This window comes from Rhinoderma darwinii, chromosome 3, assembly GCF_050947455.1.
Source record: "Rhinoderma darwinii isolate aRhiDar2 chromosome 3, aRhiDar2.hap1, whole genome shotgun sequence".
Lineage (NCBI taxonomy): Eukaryota > Metazoa > Chordata > Amphibia > Anura > Rhinodermatidae > Rhinoderma > Rhinoderma darwinii.
The window spans coordinates 87,733,293-87,748,733 of record NC_134689.1 but is presented as its reverse complement, the minus strand read 5'-3'; the positions used below and the strand labels follow the sequence as shown (position 1 = coordinate 87,748,733).

Genomic DNA, 15,441 nt, shown 5'->3' with positions numbered 1-15,441 from the left:
TCCCCGGCCACATCGGCGGGGATTCCGCTTCAGAAGTCCCTGACGTCACTGTCCATATATGGACACAGTGAAGTCAGTGACTTCTACTGGAGCGGAATCCCCGGCCACATCGGCGGGGATTCCGCTTCAGAAGTCCCTGACGTCACTGTCCATATATGGACACAGTGAAGTCAGTGACTTCTCCTGGAGCGGAATCCCCGGCCACATCGGCGGGGATTCCGCTTCAGAAGTACCTGACGTCACTGTCCATATATGGACACAGTGAAGTCAGTGACTTCTCCTGGAGCGGAATCCCCGGCCACATCGGCGGGGATTCCGCTTCAGAAGTCCCTGACGTCACTGTCCATATATGGACACAGTGAAGTCAGTGACTTTTCCTGGAGCGGAATCCCCGGCCAATTCGCCGGTGATTCCGCTTCAGAAGTCACTGTGTCCATATATGGACACAGTGAAGTCCGTGACTTCTCCTGGAGCGGAATCCCCGGCCACATCGGCGGGGATTCCGCTTCATTAGTCCCTGACGTCACTGTCCATATATGGACACAGTGAAGTCTGTGACTTCTCTTGGAGCGGAATCCCCGGCCACATCGGCGGGGATTCCGCTTCATTAGTCCCTGACGTCACTGTCCATATATGGACACAGTGAAGTCTGAGACTTCTCTTGGAGCGGAATCCCCGGCCAATTCGCCGGTGAGTCCGCTTCAGAAGTCACTGTGTCCATATATGGACACAGTGAAGTCTGTGACTTCTCCTGGAGCGGAATCCCCAATCCCGGGTTTGGGGATTCCGCTCCTACAGTGAGCAAATAAACACCCTCCTCCTCCTCCTCACATGCGCTTCGGACTGTGAGGAGGAGAAGGAGTGAGCGAGCTACGGCAGACACGGCCGTCACAGTGCACACCGACACCACATATTAAGACTTGCGCATGCGCAATGAAACTGCTGCTGAAGACGCACCCATATCATTTAACAGAGCATGCGTGGTAGTGTCAACCACGCATGCTCTAAGCAGATGGGGAAAACACGTGGTACAGTATGACGTAACCGTACACTGAAAACCGGAAACCGCAAACCGGAAGTTAGGCGCGAATGGACGGGTATGCACAGGAAGTGCAAATTTTACATGGACAAGCGGTCACGTGACGGAAGAGGGGATACGACGATACAGCCAGCTAATCAAACGTAAGTACATTACAAAGTTAAATGTTTTTTATTGTTTAGTTTAATTAAAAGTAATTTTTTACTTCCGGAAAACCCCTTTAACGACTGCTGGGTGGGCGGAGGATGGGGTGCGCTCCCCTCATGAATACACCTAACTCATGACTGTGAGTCCACTGTATTCTTTGCTAACTCCTATTAGCATAAAGACAAAATATATAAGTTTGTGCCGTTTGGGCTACAGGATAGCAGACCTCACCTCACACTATGCTGCTTTATATAGGGCAGAATAGTCTGATGACAGATCACTTTGAAAGGGTTTTTCTGGATATATGAATCATTTTTAAGATGTTTATAATTGATTCCCTTCCTACAGATAGAAACATTGAAGAAAAAAGACTCTGAGGGGGAAATTTATTAAGAATGGCATTTCAAACGAGTAAGATGCACATGCCTCTTAACCCCTTAAGGACGCAGCCTAGTTTGAGCCTTAAGGCTCAGAGCCCATTTTTCAAATCTGACATATTTCACTTTATGTGGTAATAAAGTCGGAATGCTTAAACATATCCAAGCGATTCTGAGATTGTTTTCACGTGAGACATTGGGCTTTATGTTAGTGGTGAAATTTGGACGATATATTCAGCATTTATTGGTGAAAAATTGCAAAATTTAGAGAAAATTTATAAAAAATAGAATTTTTCGGAATTTAAATGCATCTGCTTGTAAAACAGATGGTTATACCACCCAAAATAGTTACTAGTTCACATTTCCCATATGTCTACTTTAGATTGGCATCGTTTTTTGAACATTCTTTTATTTTTCTTGGACGTTACAAGGCTTAGAACATAAACAGCAATTTCTCATATTTTTAAGAAAATTTCAAAAGCCTTTTTTTTAAGGTACCTGTTCGGTTCCGAAGTGGCTTTGAGGGGCCTATGTATTAGAAACACCCATAAAACACCCCATTTTGAAAACTAGACCCCTCAAAGTATTCAAAACAGCATTTAGAATGTTTATTTAACCCTTCAGGCATTTCACAGGAATTAAAGCAAAGTGTAGGTGAAATTTGCAAATTTCATTTTTCTTGCTGAATTTCAATTGTATTAATTTTTTTTCTGTAACACAGAAGGTTTTACCAGAGAAACACTACTAAATATGTATTATCCAGATTCTGCAGTTTTTAGAAATGTCCCACATGTGGCTCTACTGCGCTCGTGGACTAAAACACAAGCCCCAGAAGCAAAGAAGCACCTAGTGCATTTTGTGCCCTCTTTTTTATTAGAATATATTTTAGGCAGCATGCCAGGTTTGAAGAGGTGTTGAGGTGCCAAAACAGTAGGAATCCCCCAAAAGTGACCCCATTTCGGAAACTACACCCCTCAAGGAATTAATTTATGGTTGTTGTTACCATTTTCACCGCACAGTTTTTACACAGCACATATTTGAATTGGGCTGTGAAATTTAAAAAATGACATTTTTTCCAATAAAATGTCATTTTTCATCAAAATATCTTATTTTCACAGGGAACAAAATACCCCATTTTGTTGCCCAATTTCTCCTGAGTGCAGCAATACCCCACTTGTGGCGATAAACTGCCGTTTGGGCCCATGGGAGGCCTCAGAAGGGAAGGAGCGCTGTGTGTTCTTTGGAGTGCAGATTTTGCTGGATTGTTTTTTGGGTGCCATGTCGCATTTGCAGAGCCCCAGAGGTATCAAAGCAATGGAAACCCACCAGAAGTGACCCCATTTTGGAAACTACACCCCTCAAGAAATTCATTTATGGGTAATGTGACCATTTAGACCCCATAGTTTCTTCACAGAAATTAATTGAATTGGGCTTGGAATTAAAAAAAAATGATAAAAAAAATTTTTTGGAATAATATGTAGTTTTAGCTCAAAATTTCTTATTTTCACAAGCAATAAAATGCTCCATTTTGTTGCCCAATTTCTCCTGAGTGCCGCAATACCCCATTTGTGGTGATAAACTGCCGTTTGGGCCCATGGGAGGGCTCATGTCATGGGCACTGGGTTTGTGGACCCACTAGGCCGCTCCGCCGTAGCGGGGAGGCAGCTGACCAGGTCACAGTCTATGTGAAAGTAAGATAGCAGACAGTAATGCTTAGGTACCTGAAATAGTCCGGACGGTGACTGTGGCTTCAGCACGGATGGAGGCAGGTGCGGAAAGTGGCGCCAGACGTGGCGGGCAGTATCCGATTAGCAGATAGCACTTGAACGTGGCAGATGGCACTTGACGTGGCAGATGGCACTTGAACACGGGTAGGCACAGGAACAATGCGGAATACAGGAACGGTAACAGGGCACGGGTCACAGCTGGAACGGGAGACACTAAGGGACCATTTGCAAGACAGACAGGGAAAGACTAACAACGCTCAGGCAAGGATCAGAAGGGCTGGGGCATTCTTATAGGGCAGGGAATCACGTGGGTTAATGATCATTGTTTTCATGTGCGCGCGCTGGCCCTTTAAGAGCGGGCACGAGCGTGCGCGCGCACCCTACGGGACCCGGCCGGACGGAGCGGAAGTGAGCGCTGGCATCTCCTAGGAGGGAGACGGTGGCCAGCGCTCACAGATCCATGGCTGCGGGCGTCGGGAGGTGAGTGAACCCGACGGCCCGCGGCCATGGGCGCTACAGTATCCCCCCTCTTACACCCCCTCTTCTTGGGGCCAGAGTGAGAGAGGAACTTTTTAATAAGAGCAGGAGCACTGAGGTTCTCTTCTGGCTCCCAGGACCTCTCCTCAGGACCAAACCCTCTCCAGTCCACCAGATAGAAAGTCCTTCCTCCTACCCTCTTGCGGTCCAGGATCTCCTTTACCTCGAATACATCAGAAGGCCCGCTGGAAGCAACTGAGGAACTAGAGGTCTTGCTGTAGCGGTTCAGGACCACTGGTTTCAGGAGGGACACATGGAAGGAGTTAGGGATTCTGAGGGTAGGGGGCAGCCGCAGCTTATAGGAAACAGGGTTAAGAACAGTGACCACCTGGCTTGACGAGGATTCAGTCTTTGAGCGGACTGAAGGTAAGTGAGATTCTTGTGGTCGGTGAAGATCAGGATGGGGTGAGCAGCGCCCTCCAGAAGATGTCTCCACTCCAGGGCCAATTTGATAGCCAGTAGCTCCCGATCTCCAATGGAATAATTGCGCTCAGCAGAGGAAAACAGTCTTGAGTAGTAGCCACACACTACTGCCTTTCCTTTGGAGCTCCTCTGGAACAGAAGTGCGCCTGCACCAACAGAGGAAGCGTCCACTTCCAGTGAGAACTGCTGATATATGTCAGGGTGATGGAGGATCGAAGCTGAAGTGAAGGCTTTCTTGAGGCTAATGAATGCGGACTCTGCCTCCGGAGTCCACACCTTGGCGTTCACACCCTTCTTGGTAAGGGTAGAGATGGGGGCCGTCAGAGAAGAAAAGTTCGGAATAAACTGCCGGTAGAAATTGGCGAAACACAGGAACCGCTGTATGGCCCTTAGGCCCTGAGGACGTGGCCATTCCAGGACAGACTTTAACTTCTCAGGGTCCATCTTAAGGCCTTGATCCGAGATGACATAGCCCAGGAAGGGCAGAGACCTCTTTTCAAATGTGCATTTCTCTAACTTGGCATACAAGCGATTCTCTCTTAGTCGCAGAAGAACTTGACGAACGTGCCTCCGATGGGTCATCAGATCTGGGGAGAAGATTAGAATATCATCGAGATAAACTACAACACACGTATAGAGGAGATCTCGGAAGATGTCATTAACGAACTCCTGAAATACTGCGGGAGCGTTACACAGTCCGAAGGGCATCACTCGGTATTCGTAGTGCCCATCGCGGGTGTTAAATGCCGTCTTCCATTCGTCACCCCGGCGAATCCGGATTAGATTATAGGCCCCCCGCAGATCTAGCTTGGAAAAAATTTTGGCTCCTCGTATGCGATCAAACAGCTCGGAAATGAGTGGCAACGGGTATTTGTTCTTGACCGTGATCTGATTGAGACCACGGTAGTCAATGCAGGGTCGGAGAGATCCATCTTTCTTTTTAACGAAGAAGAATCCTGCCCCGGCCGGGGAGGAAGATTTTCGAATAAAACCCCTCTCCAAGTTCTCCTTGATATAGGCTGACATTGATAACGTCTCTGGCAAGGAGAGAGGATATACTCGTCCACGGGGAAGAGAAGCATTGGGAACCAGTTCAATGGGACAGTCATAACTCCGATGTGGAGGCAACGTCTCAGCCTCTCGTTTGCAGAAGACATCCACAAAACTGGCATACTGAGAAGGTAGATCGGAGAGTGACTGAGGCAGAGGGTGCACAACATGACGGACTTGTGACAGGCAATGGCTATGGCATCTGGAACCCCATTGAAGAACTTCTCCAGAACTCCAGTCGAGTGTCGGGGCGTGTAGACGGAGCCATGGCAGACCCAGCAGGATAGGATTGATAGCCTTGGGTAGTACCAGGAAGGAGATTTGTTCTGAGTGAAGAGCTCCGACCCGTAATGTCACCGGCTCAGTGATGAGCATGATTGGATCAGGCAGCGGTAGACGATTCACAGAGGCAACTGCCAGGGGTCTCTCCAGATGGACTGTGGGTAGTTGAAACCGATCCACTAGGTCTTGGTGGATAAAATTAGCAGCCGCTCCAGAGTCAAGATAGGCGGAGGAAGGATGTGATGCCTGTCCGGTGACGATGGCCACAGGTATCGATAATTTGGAAGAGGTTTTAACGTTTGGAGACGTTCCACCTAGAGTTGCCTCTCCAACCAACCCTAGGTACTGGAGTTTCCCGGTTTCTGTGGGCATTGACGCACAAAATGACCCTTGAGGCTGCAATACATGCAAAGTCCAGAGGAGCGTCTGCGCTGCTTCTCCTGTTCAGATAACCGGACTCTGTCTACCTGCATGGGTTCCTCAGGTAGCGCACTAGGAGTGGACAATTGTGGTCTCTGGGCAGGGAGTGCTGGTCTGTGGGCCCAGCTCTCCTGACGAACTTCTTGAGAGCGCTCCCGGATTCTCATATCAACCCGGGTGGCTAACAGGATGAGGGCATCCAAGGTAGAAGGAAGGTCGCGGGCTGCCAGTTCGTCCTTGATGTGAGAGGACAGTCCCTGCCAGAAGGTCGCCACCAGTGCCTCATTGTTCCATGCCAGCTCGGCTGCTAGGGTACGGAAGGAGATCGCATACTCCCCTACTGTGGAGCCTTCTTGCTTGAGGGTCAACAGAGTGGCTGCGGCAGAGGATGTTCGACCCGGCTCCTCGAACACGGCACGAAAGGACTGCAGGAACAAGGCTAGGTCCGCGGATACAGGTCCTTGTTGCTCCAAGATTGGGTTTGCCCATGCGAGGGCCTTGGCAGCGAGGAGGGAGATGATGAACGCTACTTTAGCCTCCTCGGAGGGGAAAGAGATGAGGCCGTAGCCTAAAATGCACCGTGCACTGATTGAGAAATCCTCTGCATGCTCTGGGGTCACCGTCATAGCGAGGAGGAAGAGGCAGAGAAACTGAGGACCCGGAACAAACAGGGAGAGCAACAGGCAGTGGCACGGCAACAGCTTCTGGAGGAAGAACCGGGGTGGAACAGCGAGTAGATCCAGGCGGACCAGAATAGAATTCACCGCCTCAAGGAGTTGATCCTGACGAGTGCGTAGGTCATGCATCTCTGTCTGAATCTTCTGTACTGGGGTCTTGGGCTGGCCAGCGGGTTCCATGGCCTGAGCGTACTGTCACGGACACTGGGTTTGTGGACCCACTAGGCCACTCCGCCGTAGCGGGGAGGCAGCTGACCAGGTCACAGTCTATGTGAAAGTAAGATAGCAGACAGTAATGCTTAGGTACCTGAAATAGTCCGGACGGTGACTGTGGCTTCAGCACGGATGGAGGCAGGTGCGGAAAGTGGCGCCAGACGTGGCGGGCAGTATCCGATTAGCAGATAGCACTTGAACGTGGCAGATGGCACTTGACGTGGCAGATGGCACTTGACGTGGCAGATGGCACTTGAACACGGGTAGGCACAGGAAAAATGCGGAATACAGGAACGGTAACAGGGCACGGGTCACAGCTGGAACGGGAGACACTAAGGGACCATTTGCGAGACAGACAGGGAAAGACTAACAACGCTCAGGCAAGGATCAGAAGGGCTGGGGCATTCTTATAGGGCAGGGAATCACGTGGGTTAATGATCATTGTTTTCATGTGCGCGCGCTGGCCCTTTAAGAGCGGGCGCGAGCGTGCGCGCGCACCCTACGGGACCCGGCCGGACGGAGCGGAAGTGAGCGCTGGCATCTCCTAGGAGGGAGACGGAGGCCAGCGCTCACAGATCCATGGCTGCGGGCGTCGGGAGGTGAGTGAACCCGACGGCCCGCGGCCATGGGCGCTACAGCTCAGAAGGAAAGGACCACCATTTGGCCTACTGGGGATTTTCTGGTGCGAAGTCATGTATGCAGAAGCCCCTGAGGTACCAGTACAGTTGAAACCCTCGAGAAGTGGCCCCGTTTTAAAAACTACAAGGCATTCATCTAGAGGTGTAGTGAGCATTTTGACCGGAGACATACACCCCATAAACCGGAATGTGGGTTCTCACGGGTATGGCAATACCCTACATGTGGCTGTTATCAGCTGCCTGGGCACGCAGCAGGGCTCAGAAGGGAAAGATTAGGGGGATAAGCTGTGCGGAGTGCATCAGGGTAAGTAAAACTGGGGTAGATTAAAAGTCAAGGGATGTATGATACATTTTAAAACACTCTTTCATACAGAGCCTTCGTTTTTCAGGACACGTGTCACATTGATATATTGTGTCCTTCCTTACCCCCCTCTTATAACAGACTTTGCACCTCTTTTGACTTTTTCCCTTCTTGCCAGTTTGGGGAACTTCTCCTGGAAAGTGTTGCCCTCGTACGATGCATGTGGCCTCGCTTCCAGAACTACTGGGAGCCCCCCTTCATGGTCCCTAAAAATGAGTTTCTTGATAACCACCTCTTGAAATTCCAGGAATGTTCCCGTCTGGCCTGTACATCGACGTAGCACGTACGCATTGTACAATGCCATCTGTATGATGTGCACGGCCAGCTTCTTATACCACACCACATGGCGCTGTAGTGCTTCAGGGCTTGATCTGACAAGTCCGCCCCTCCCATGTACCTATTGTAGTCCAGGATGCAGTCTGGTTTGGGGGTCTTTGTACTGGTACCTCGTACAGGTACATGGGTACTGGTGTGGGCATGTATTGTTGTAAATACAAGGACATCTCTCGTCCTTGTACTTGACACACAATATGTTGCTGCTGGATTGTGCCCTGCTCTCACCCCTTCTGGGTGTTTGCCCAAGCAGAGTCTTAGGGAGGCCTCTCAGATTTCTTCTAGCAGTACCGCATGCCGCAGCACTTCTGGAAGCGAGGCACTTGAAGAGTGGGAAGCTGGTATAAAAATTATCCAGGTAGAGGTGGTAACCCTGGTCCTGCAGTGGGTGCACTAAATCCCAAACAATTTTTGCATTAACTCCCAGTAAGGGGGGGGGGGGGCACATTCTGGGGGCTGAATACTGGTGTCCTTTCCTTCGTATATCCTAAATTTGTAAGTATACCCTGATGCACTCTCACACAGCTTATACATCTTCACACCATACCTTGCCCTCTTACCCGGCAGGTACTGGCGGAATTGAAGCCTCCCTTTAAAATGTACCAAGGACACATCAATAGAAATACAATTCTCGGGGGTGAATGCTTGGGAAAATTGGGCACTGAAACGGTCTAATAGGGGTCTCTGTTTATACAAACGGTCAAAACTGGGGTCATCGCAGGGTGGGCACGGCTTATTATCAGTATAATGTTAGAAGTGAAGTATTGCCTCATTTTTATTTTTTTTAGGTTCCAGTTCAGTTGTGAAGTTGCTTTGAGGGGCTCATATATTAGAAACCCCCATCAAACACCCCATTTTAGAAACTAGACCCCTCAAAGTATACAACAGCATTTAGAAAGTTTATGAACCTTTTAGATGTTTCACGGGAATTTAGAGCAAAGTAGAGGTGCAATTGACATTTTTTTTTTTTTTGTCAGAAAATCCTTTTTATGCCATTTTTTTTTTATAACACAAAAGGTTTTACCAGAGAAACGCAACTCAATACTTATTGCCCAGATTCTGCAGTTTAGAGAAATATCCCACATGTGGCCCTAGTGCGGTAATGGACTGAAGCACCGGCCTCCGAAGCAAAGGAGCACCTAGAGGATTTTGAGGCCTCCTTTTTATTAGGCACCATGTCCGGTTTGAAGAAGTCTTGTGGTGCCAAAACAGTGGAAACCCCCCAAAAGTGACCCCATTTTGGAAACTAGACCCCTTGAGGAATTCATTGCAGTTTTCATGGGGTGCATGCGACTTTTTGATCAGTTTTTATTCTATTTTTAAGTGGCGTGGTGACTAAAAAACAGCAATTCTACTATTGTTTTTTCATTCTATTTTTTTTACAGCGTTTACCGTGCACTATAAATGACATATTCACTTAATTTTGCAAGGTGATGCGATTACGGCGATACTATATGTTTATAGTTTTTTTTATGTCTTATGGCGTTTTTTTACAAAAAGTATTTTATTGTGCAATCATTCACTTTTTATGTTACCTTATTCTAAGAGCCATAACTTTTTTATTTTTCCATCAATAAAGCCGTGTGAGGACTTATTTTTTGTGTAACTAACAGTTTTTGATTTTTAGGTACATGCAACTTTTTGATCTCTTTTTATTCAATTTTTTGGAAGGTGAAGTGACCAAACAATTGTGATTCTGGTACGGTTTATTATTATTTTCTTTTACGGCGTTCATAAATAAGGAAATAATTTTGTAGTTCAGGCCGTTACGGACGCGGCGATACCAATTATGTATAGTTTATTTGTTTGTTTATATATTTTAATGAATAATAAAGGACTGATAAGGGAAAAAGGGGGAGTTTTATTTTCTTATTTTTACACATCTTTTTTTTTACTTTATTACTTTGTCCCACTAGGGGACTTGAGGGCAGGAGGCCCTGATCGCAATTCTAATACACTGCACTACATGCGTAGTGCAGCATATTAGAGCTGTCAGCTACTCACTGACTTTGTCAGGACCCACTAGGTTTCCGTCGATGGCATAGCCGGACACCATTGTGCTATCGTGTAGCAAGCCGGCGATGGTAGCTTAACCCCTAAAAAGCCGCGTTCGGTATTGAACACGGTTTTTAAGGGGTTAATCAGGGGGGACACCGCGATCGGTCCCCGCTATAGGAGCTGCGGCAACTGCTGTACGAGACAACAGCTGTCACAGCTCCTGCATGTGTCGGGAAGACGGCCGAAATGGCTGTTACTCCCGTGACGTAATATTCCATCGCTGAGCGCGAACGGCATGGTCAGTGCGACGGAATATTACGTCGCTGAGCGTTAAGGGGTTAATAAATGAGGTGTATCTCTGACCTCCTTTGCGCCAGAAAGTCAAATCTAATAAAGCTACGAGCTGTAGTAGATCTTCTCTAATTTACTCCAATTGCTGGCGTAAATTCTGGAAAATGTATCAGTCCCCTGAAGGCCACACCGTCTTCCATTAAGCCATTTTTTTGTTATAGTGGCGTGAGCAATTCAAATGTCTTTTTTGCAAAAATAGCGACTTTTGAGGCAGTTGTGATTTTTCTACGCCAGAAAACTGACGTAGAACAAATAATAACCCGAATCGTTCTTCAACTTGTCTTTTAGCAGTAGGGGCAGTTTTAAAATAAGGGATACTTTGCCTACCTACTTAGTACATTTTCTGAACCTATCCTATTTTTCTACTATTCAGACAGGGCCAGATCAATTGAGGAAAAGTGAGCAAATTCTGTCCATTCATTGTCCTATATCCTTCCTTCACTCTCATGACATTGCAAATTAAAAACAGCATAGCGTGGTGGGGTTAAAAATAAGGTATTCTCAATTACAGAAAAAAATAAATGATTACAGGTATTGGTTACCCTATGGATCAGAGGTGAAATATTCACAGAAAAGGACCACTGATCATACAGATTCATTAAGGTCATTAAAACGTAAAGGGTTTGTCCAATGAAATCCTCAGATTGAACTGTTGTAGTACTGCCAGGCATACCCTCCCATTTTCCTTGTAACCCCCTTAACTGTTTTTCCCTCTTTCAATTAGTTTTGTATCAATTTTCCTGTTTGGTCAGCAATTGACTTATAGAGAGGTAGAACTATTGCTTTATAGGGATAGTTTGGAGGTCGGGTTCGCTCTTTTCAGGGCAGGCGCTATAGGTAGTGTACTAGTTGGCTGCACTATAGTGTAATTGTAGTTGTCGATTCACTTTAAGGCCAAATGCAAACAATGCGGATTTGCAAGTCCGCAGCGTAATACAGTACCAGCAATGTAAATAAGATCTCAAGCAATCTCATCTACACGATGTAGAATTCTTCCGCACGTAAATTGACTTGCTATGCGTATTTTAAAATCCGCAGCATGTCACTTTATCATGCTTTTCCGCCTGCGAATTGTATCTGACCAGTTTATAAAATAAAACACCTAAATCAGAAGCATAAAAAAACACACCTTTTTCCACATCAAAGTGTAGAAACCACATTAAAAAAATGCACTATTAGGTGCGCATTTTACCTGTGGAATTACCCGCGTTTACCTGTGGTTTTGATGCGGATTTTCTGTACCAAATTAATCAACGTGTGCATGTAGCCTAAAAGTGTTGCCCAATTTTGGTACTTCCCCTTTTTTAACCGCTTATGATCAGTGGTGTTTTTTGGTACATTTTTAGAAATAAGTAAAAAAAAGCATAGAAGTCGTCTATTTTATTAAGAAATATTCAATAAACTTTTGATGGAAGTCAGTGACTCTATTTGGCTTGAACAGTGGCAGCTATGTGTGAACATTGATGTATTTGATGATTTGGATCCACACGAGAAGAATTCAGGAGGCATGTCCCCATCAGAATCTCCCAGTAGTGCAGTCTCAATTTCAAGTGATCATTTATAGCATAAAAGATACTAAAGGGGTTTTCCCATGAGAGACATTTATGACATGTCATAAATATCAGATAGATGCAGATCCCACTTCTGGGACCCGCACCCATCTCTAGAATGGGGCCTCTAAACCTCGTTCTACCTTTTTGTGTTCCAGCTGATTTCCGACCATGAAGGAGAAAACAGCGTAGCTCGCATGCTTCCGTAACTGCCATTCACTACTATGGGAGTTACGGAAACAGCGTAGCTCAGCGAGTTACACTGTTTCTGTAACTCCCGGCCATCTAATCATGAAGTGGCCACGAGGCAGCGTGAATACAAAAAGCTAGAACGGGGTTTAGGGGACCCCGTTCTAGAGATAGAACCCCAGAGGTGGGACCCGCACCTATCTGACATTTATGACATATCATGTGTCATAAATGTCCATCGTGGGAAAACCCCTTTAATAGTTTTCACATTATTAAAGTACAGCACGCTACCCTTTTATACATTTCGTTACGTATATACACAATTCCATCCAAAGTTTTTCATGATTATATGTTTTTTTACAGGTGAAAGCGATTCATATCCATAAAGAGATGTTCACTGTACAAAATGGTTTGTTGACACCAACACTCAAGGCAAAGAGACGTGAACTTAGAGACTTCTTCAAGCAAGAGATCGAGGAGCTTTACGCTACTGTTTCTGTGTGACAAACTGTGAATGGCCAAACTCCCAATAATGTCCGCTGTCCTGCGGTATTCATACAATATGTGGATACTTTTTTTTCCCCTACTTCTTGGATTTTATTTTCTTTAACCCAGTTATCTTCAAAGTGCTTGGAATGCATAAAAGCAATGAAAGACTACAGAGGTTAAATTAACCAGTTACTCTTTTTCTGTTACGTTACTAGCATGTACTGTACAGCAGCAGACTGAAGGCTAATACCCATAGTACAGTATCCCAGCACAGCTTCAATAAGGACACTTTGTTTTTAAGCACAGAAAATATTTTAGAATTAAACTACTGTTTAATAAGTGCACGAAACATAAAAAAAACATTGACCTGTTTTCTGGATTGCAAGGACAGTCATGTCCTGTTTATATAGCGGTACATATTGCGCAAGCTGTGTAAAATGTTTAAAGGTTTCAAGAAATTAATAATTTTCAATAAAATAATCATAAAGGTATAATTTACTGTGTCTATTTACTGTTGTATTGACAATACATTGACATGGAAGGATAAAATGATTATTTTTACTATTTATATTTTAATAGTATAGAAATATATTCTGTGGTATTTTGCAGAAAATGTATTACCTGCCTTAATCGAGCTTGTGGTTTAATTTGCCTAGCCCAATAGAGGAGATTTACTAGTGAAAGTGGAAAGCGGTGCAGTTGCCCATAGCAAACACATGCTGGCTGTCATTTTTCTAAGGTGCAATCTAATTGGTCGCTACGGCAACTGCTCCACTATTCATTTGCACCAATTTTGAAACTCTCCGCCAATATGTTAACATAAATTATGACAGAACATACAAACGCCATTCTGACGTGCCCTCGATGGAACTGAACTGACGGACGGATACACCTTTGGAATATAGAAGGACACACAACTTTGTGAAAAATGTTTGAAATAAGCACCGTGGCATTTCCAAGTATGTGAAAATTCCTACAATAAAAACTTTTTACCTATTAGATGTTTCCATTGTAGCAAAATTCCTGCATGTAAGTATAGAGCTAAGATGTATGATGAATTATTGTGCCCTTAATGTCGCCATAGCTTTTACTCTACGTGAGAACAGTTAGTGGTTGTGAATGAAAGCATACAGTACCTCCAAGTATAGAAAACTTCTGGTATAGAGAGAGGCTCTTAATGGTGGGGTTGCGGGTGCTAAAAATTTGCCACATTGGCTTCATTCTGGGGAGGTGAAGAAAGCAGTAGTCTGTAATATCACTACTGTCTTTGTTGCTCATACCAACACAATACTCTTGATTATATGTAATAATGCGATATTCCCTATATTCATAGACACATCATAGTCCCCTAATCTTTGCATTGTATGTACAATAATCAGATACCCTAGCTAGAAACCAGCTAGAAAGTGCACCCCTGTACTAATTGATTACCATTTTCTAGTGGTATCCCAAATAGGAGGGGCAGCCACTGGTTTATTAAAGAAGACCTCTAAAGAACACAACTTTCCATGTCTGCATTCCCCACCTGACTGTATACCACACTCTACACTTCTTTTATGTATACAGTACTTATTTTTTGAACTGCAGCCTTGTCTGTGCTTTAACCCCTTCAGGACGCAGCCTGTTTTGGCCTTGTGGCACAGCCGATTTTTTTCAAATCGGACATGTCACTTTATGTCATAATAACTTGGGAATGCTTTTACCTATCCAAGCGATTCTGATTGTTTTCTCGTGACATATTGTACTTTATGATAGTGGAAAAATTTGGTCGATAAATTCAGTATTTATTCATGAAAAACAGCAAAATGTAGAGAAAATTTGCAAAAATATGCATTTTTCTAAATTTAAATGTATCTGCTTGTAAAACATAGTAATCCCACACAAAATAGTCACTAGTTACCATTTCCCATATGTCTACTTTATATTTGCATCGTTTTTTGAACGTCCTTTTATTTTTCTAGGATGTTACAAGGCTTAGAACTTTAGCAGCAATTTCTCACATTTTTTATAAAATTTCAAAAGGCGATTTTTACAGGTACTAGTTTAGTTCTGAATTGGTTTTGAGGGCCTTATATATTAGAATCCCCCAATAAATCAGCCCATTTTAAAAACTGCACCCCTCAAAGTATTCAAAACAGCATTCAGATAGTTTCTTAACCCTTTAGGCGTTTCACAGGAAATAAAGCAAAGTAGAGGGGAAGTTTACAAATGTCTTTTTTTTTTTGCTGAAATTCATTTGTAATAAAAAAAAATCTGTAACACAGAAGGTTTTATCAGAGAAACGCAACTCAATATTTATTGCCCAGATTCTGCAGTTTTTAGAAATATCCCACATGTGACCCTAGTGTCCTAATGAACTGAAACACCGGCCTCAGAAGCAAAAGAGCATCTACAGGATTTTGGGGCCTGCTTATTTTTAGATTATATTTTAGGCACCATGTCGGGTTTAACCGGTTAAGGACTAGGCTGTTTTACAGCTAAATGACCAGAGCAAATTTCACAATTTTGCTATGCGCTTCTTTAGATGACTATAACTCTGCAGGTGAATAAAGTTCATTTTTGAATTTTACACTCTTTTTTAAAGGACAGATAGGGCTTTGTTTTAGTGGCATTTGTCAGTATTTATAATTTATTTTTTTT

At 44.7% G+C, this 15,441-nt stretch overlaps 1 protein-coding gene across 5 annotated transcripts in view; it reads left to right on the top strand.

Annotated features, from left to right (window-relative positions):
- ACSL6 (acyl-CoA synthetase long chain family member 6) overlaps positions 1 to 13,295 on the top strand; it is a 231,806-nt gene extending 218,511 nt beyond the window's left edge. For all 5 annotated transcript variants that reach the window (XM_075856443.1, XM_075856442.1, XM_075856444.1 and 2 more), the window contains exon 21: positions 12,676 to 13,295. In XM_075856443.1, coding sequence (XP_075712558.1) covers positions 12,676 to 12,816 — 141 coding nt within the window. In that variant the 3' untranslated portion in view covers positions 12,817 to 13,295. The remainder of the gene's footprint in view (positions 1 to 12,675) is intronic.
- The last annotated feature ends 2,146 nt before the right edge of the window (positions 13,296 to 15,441 follow it).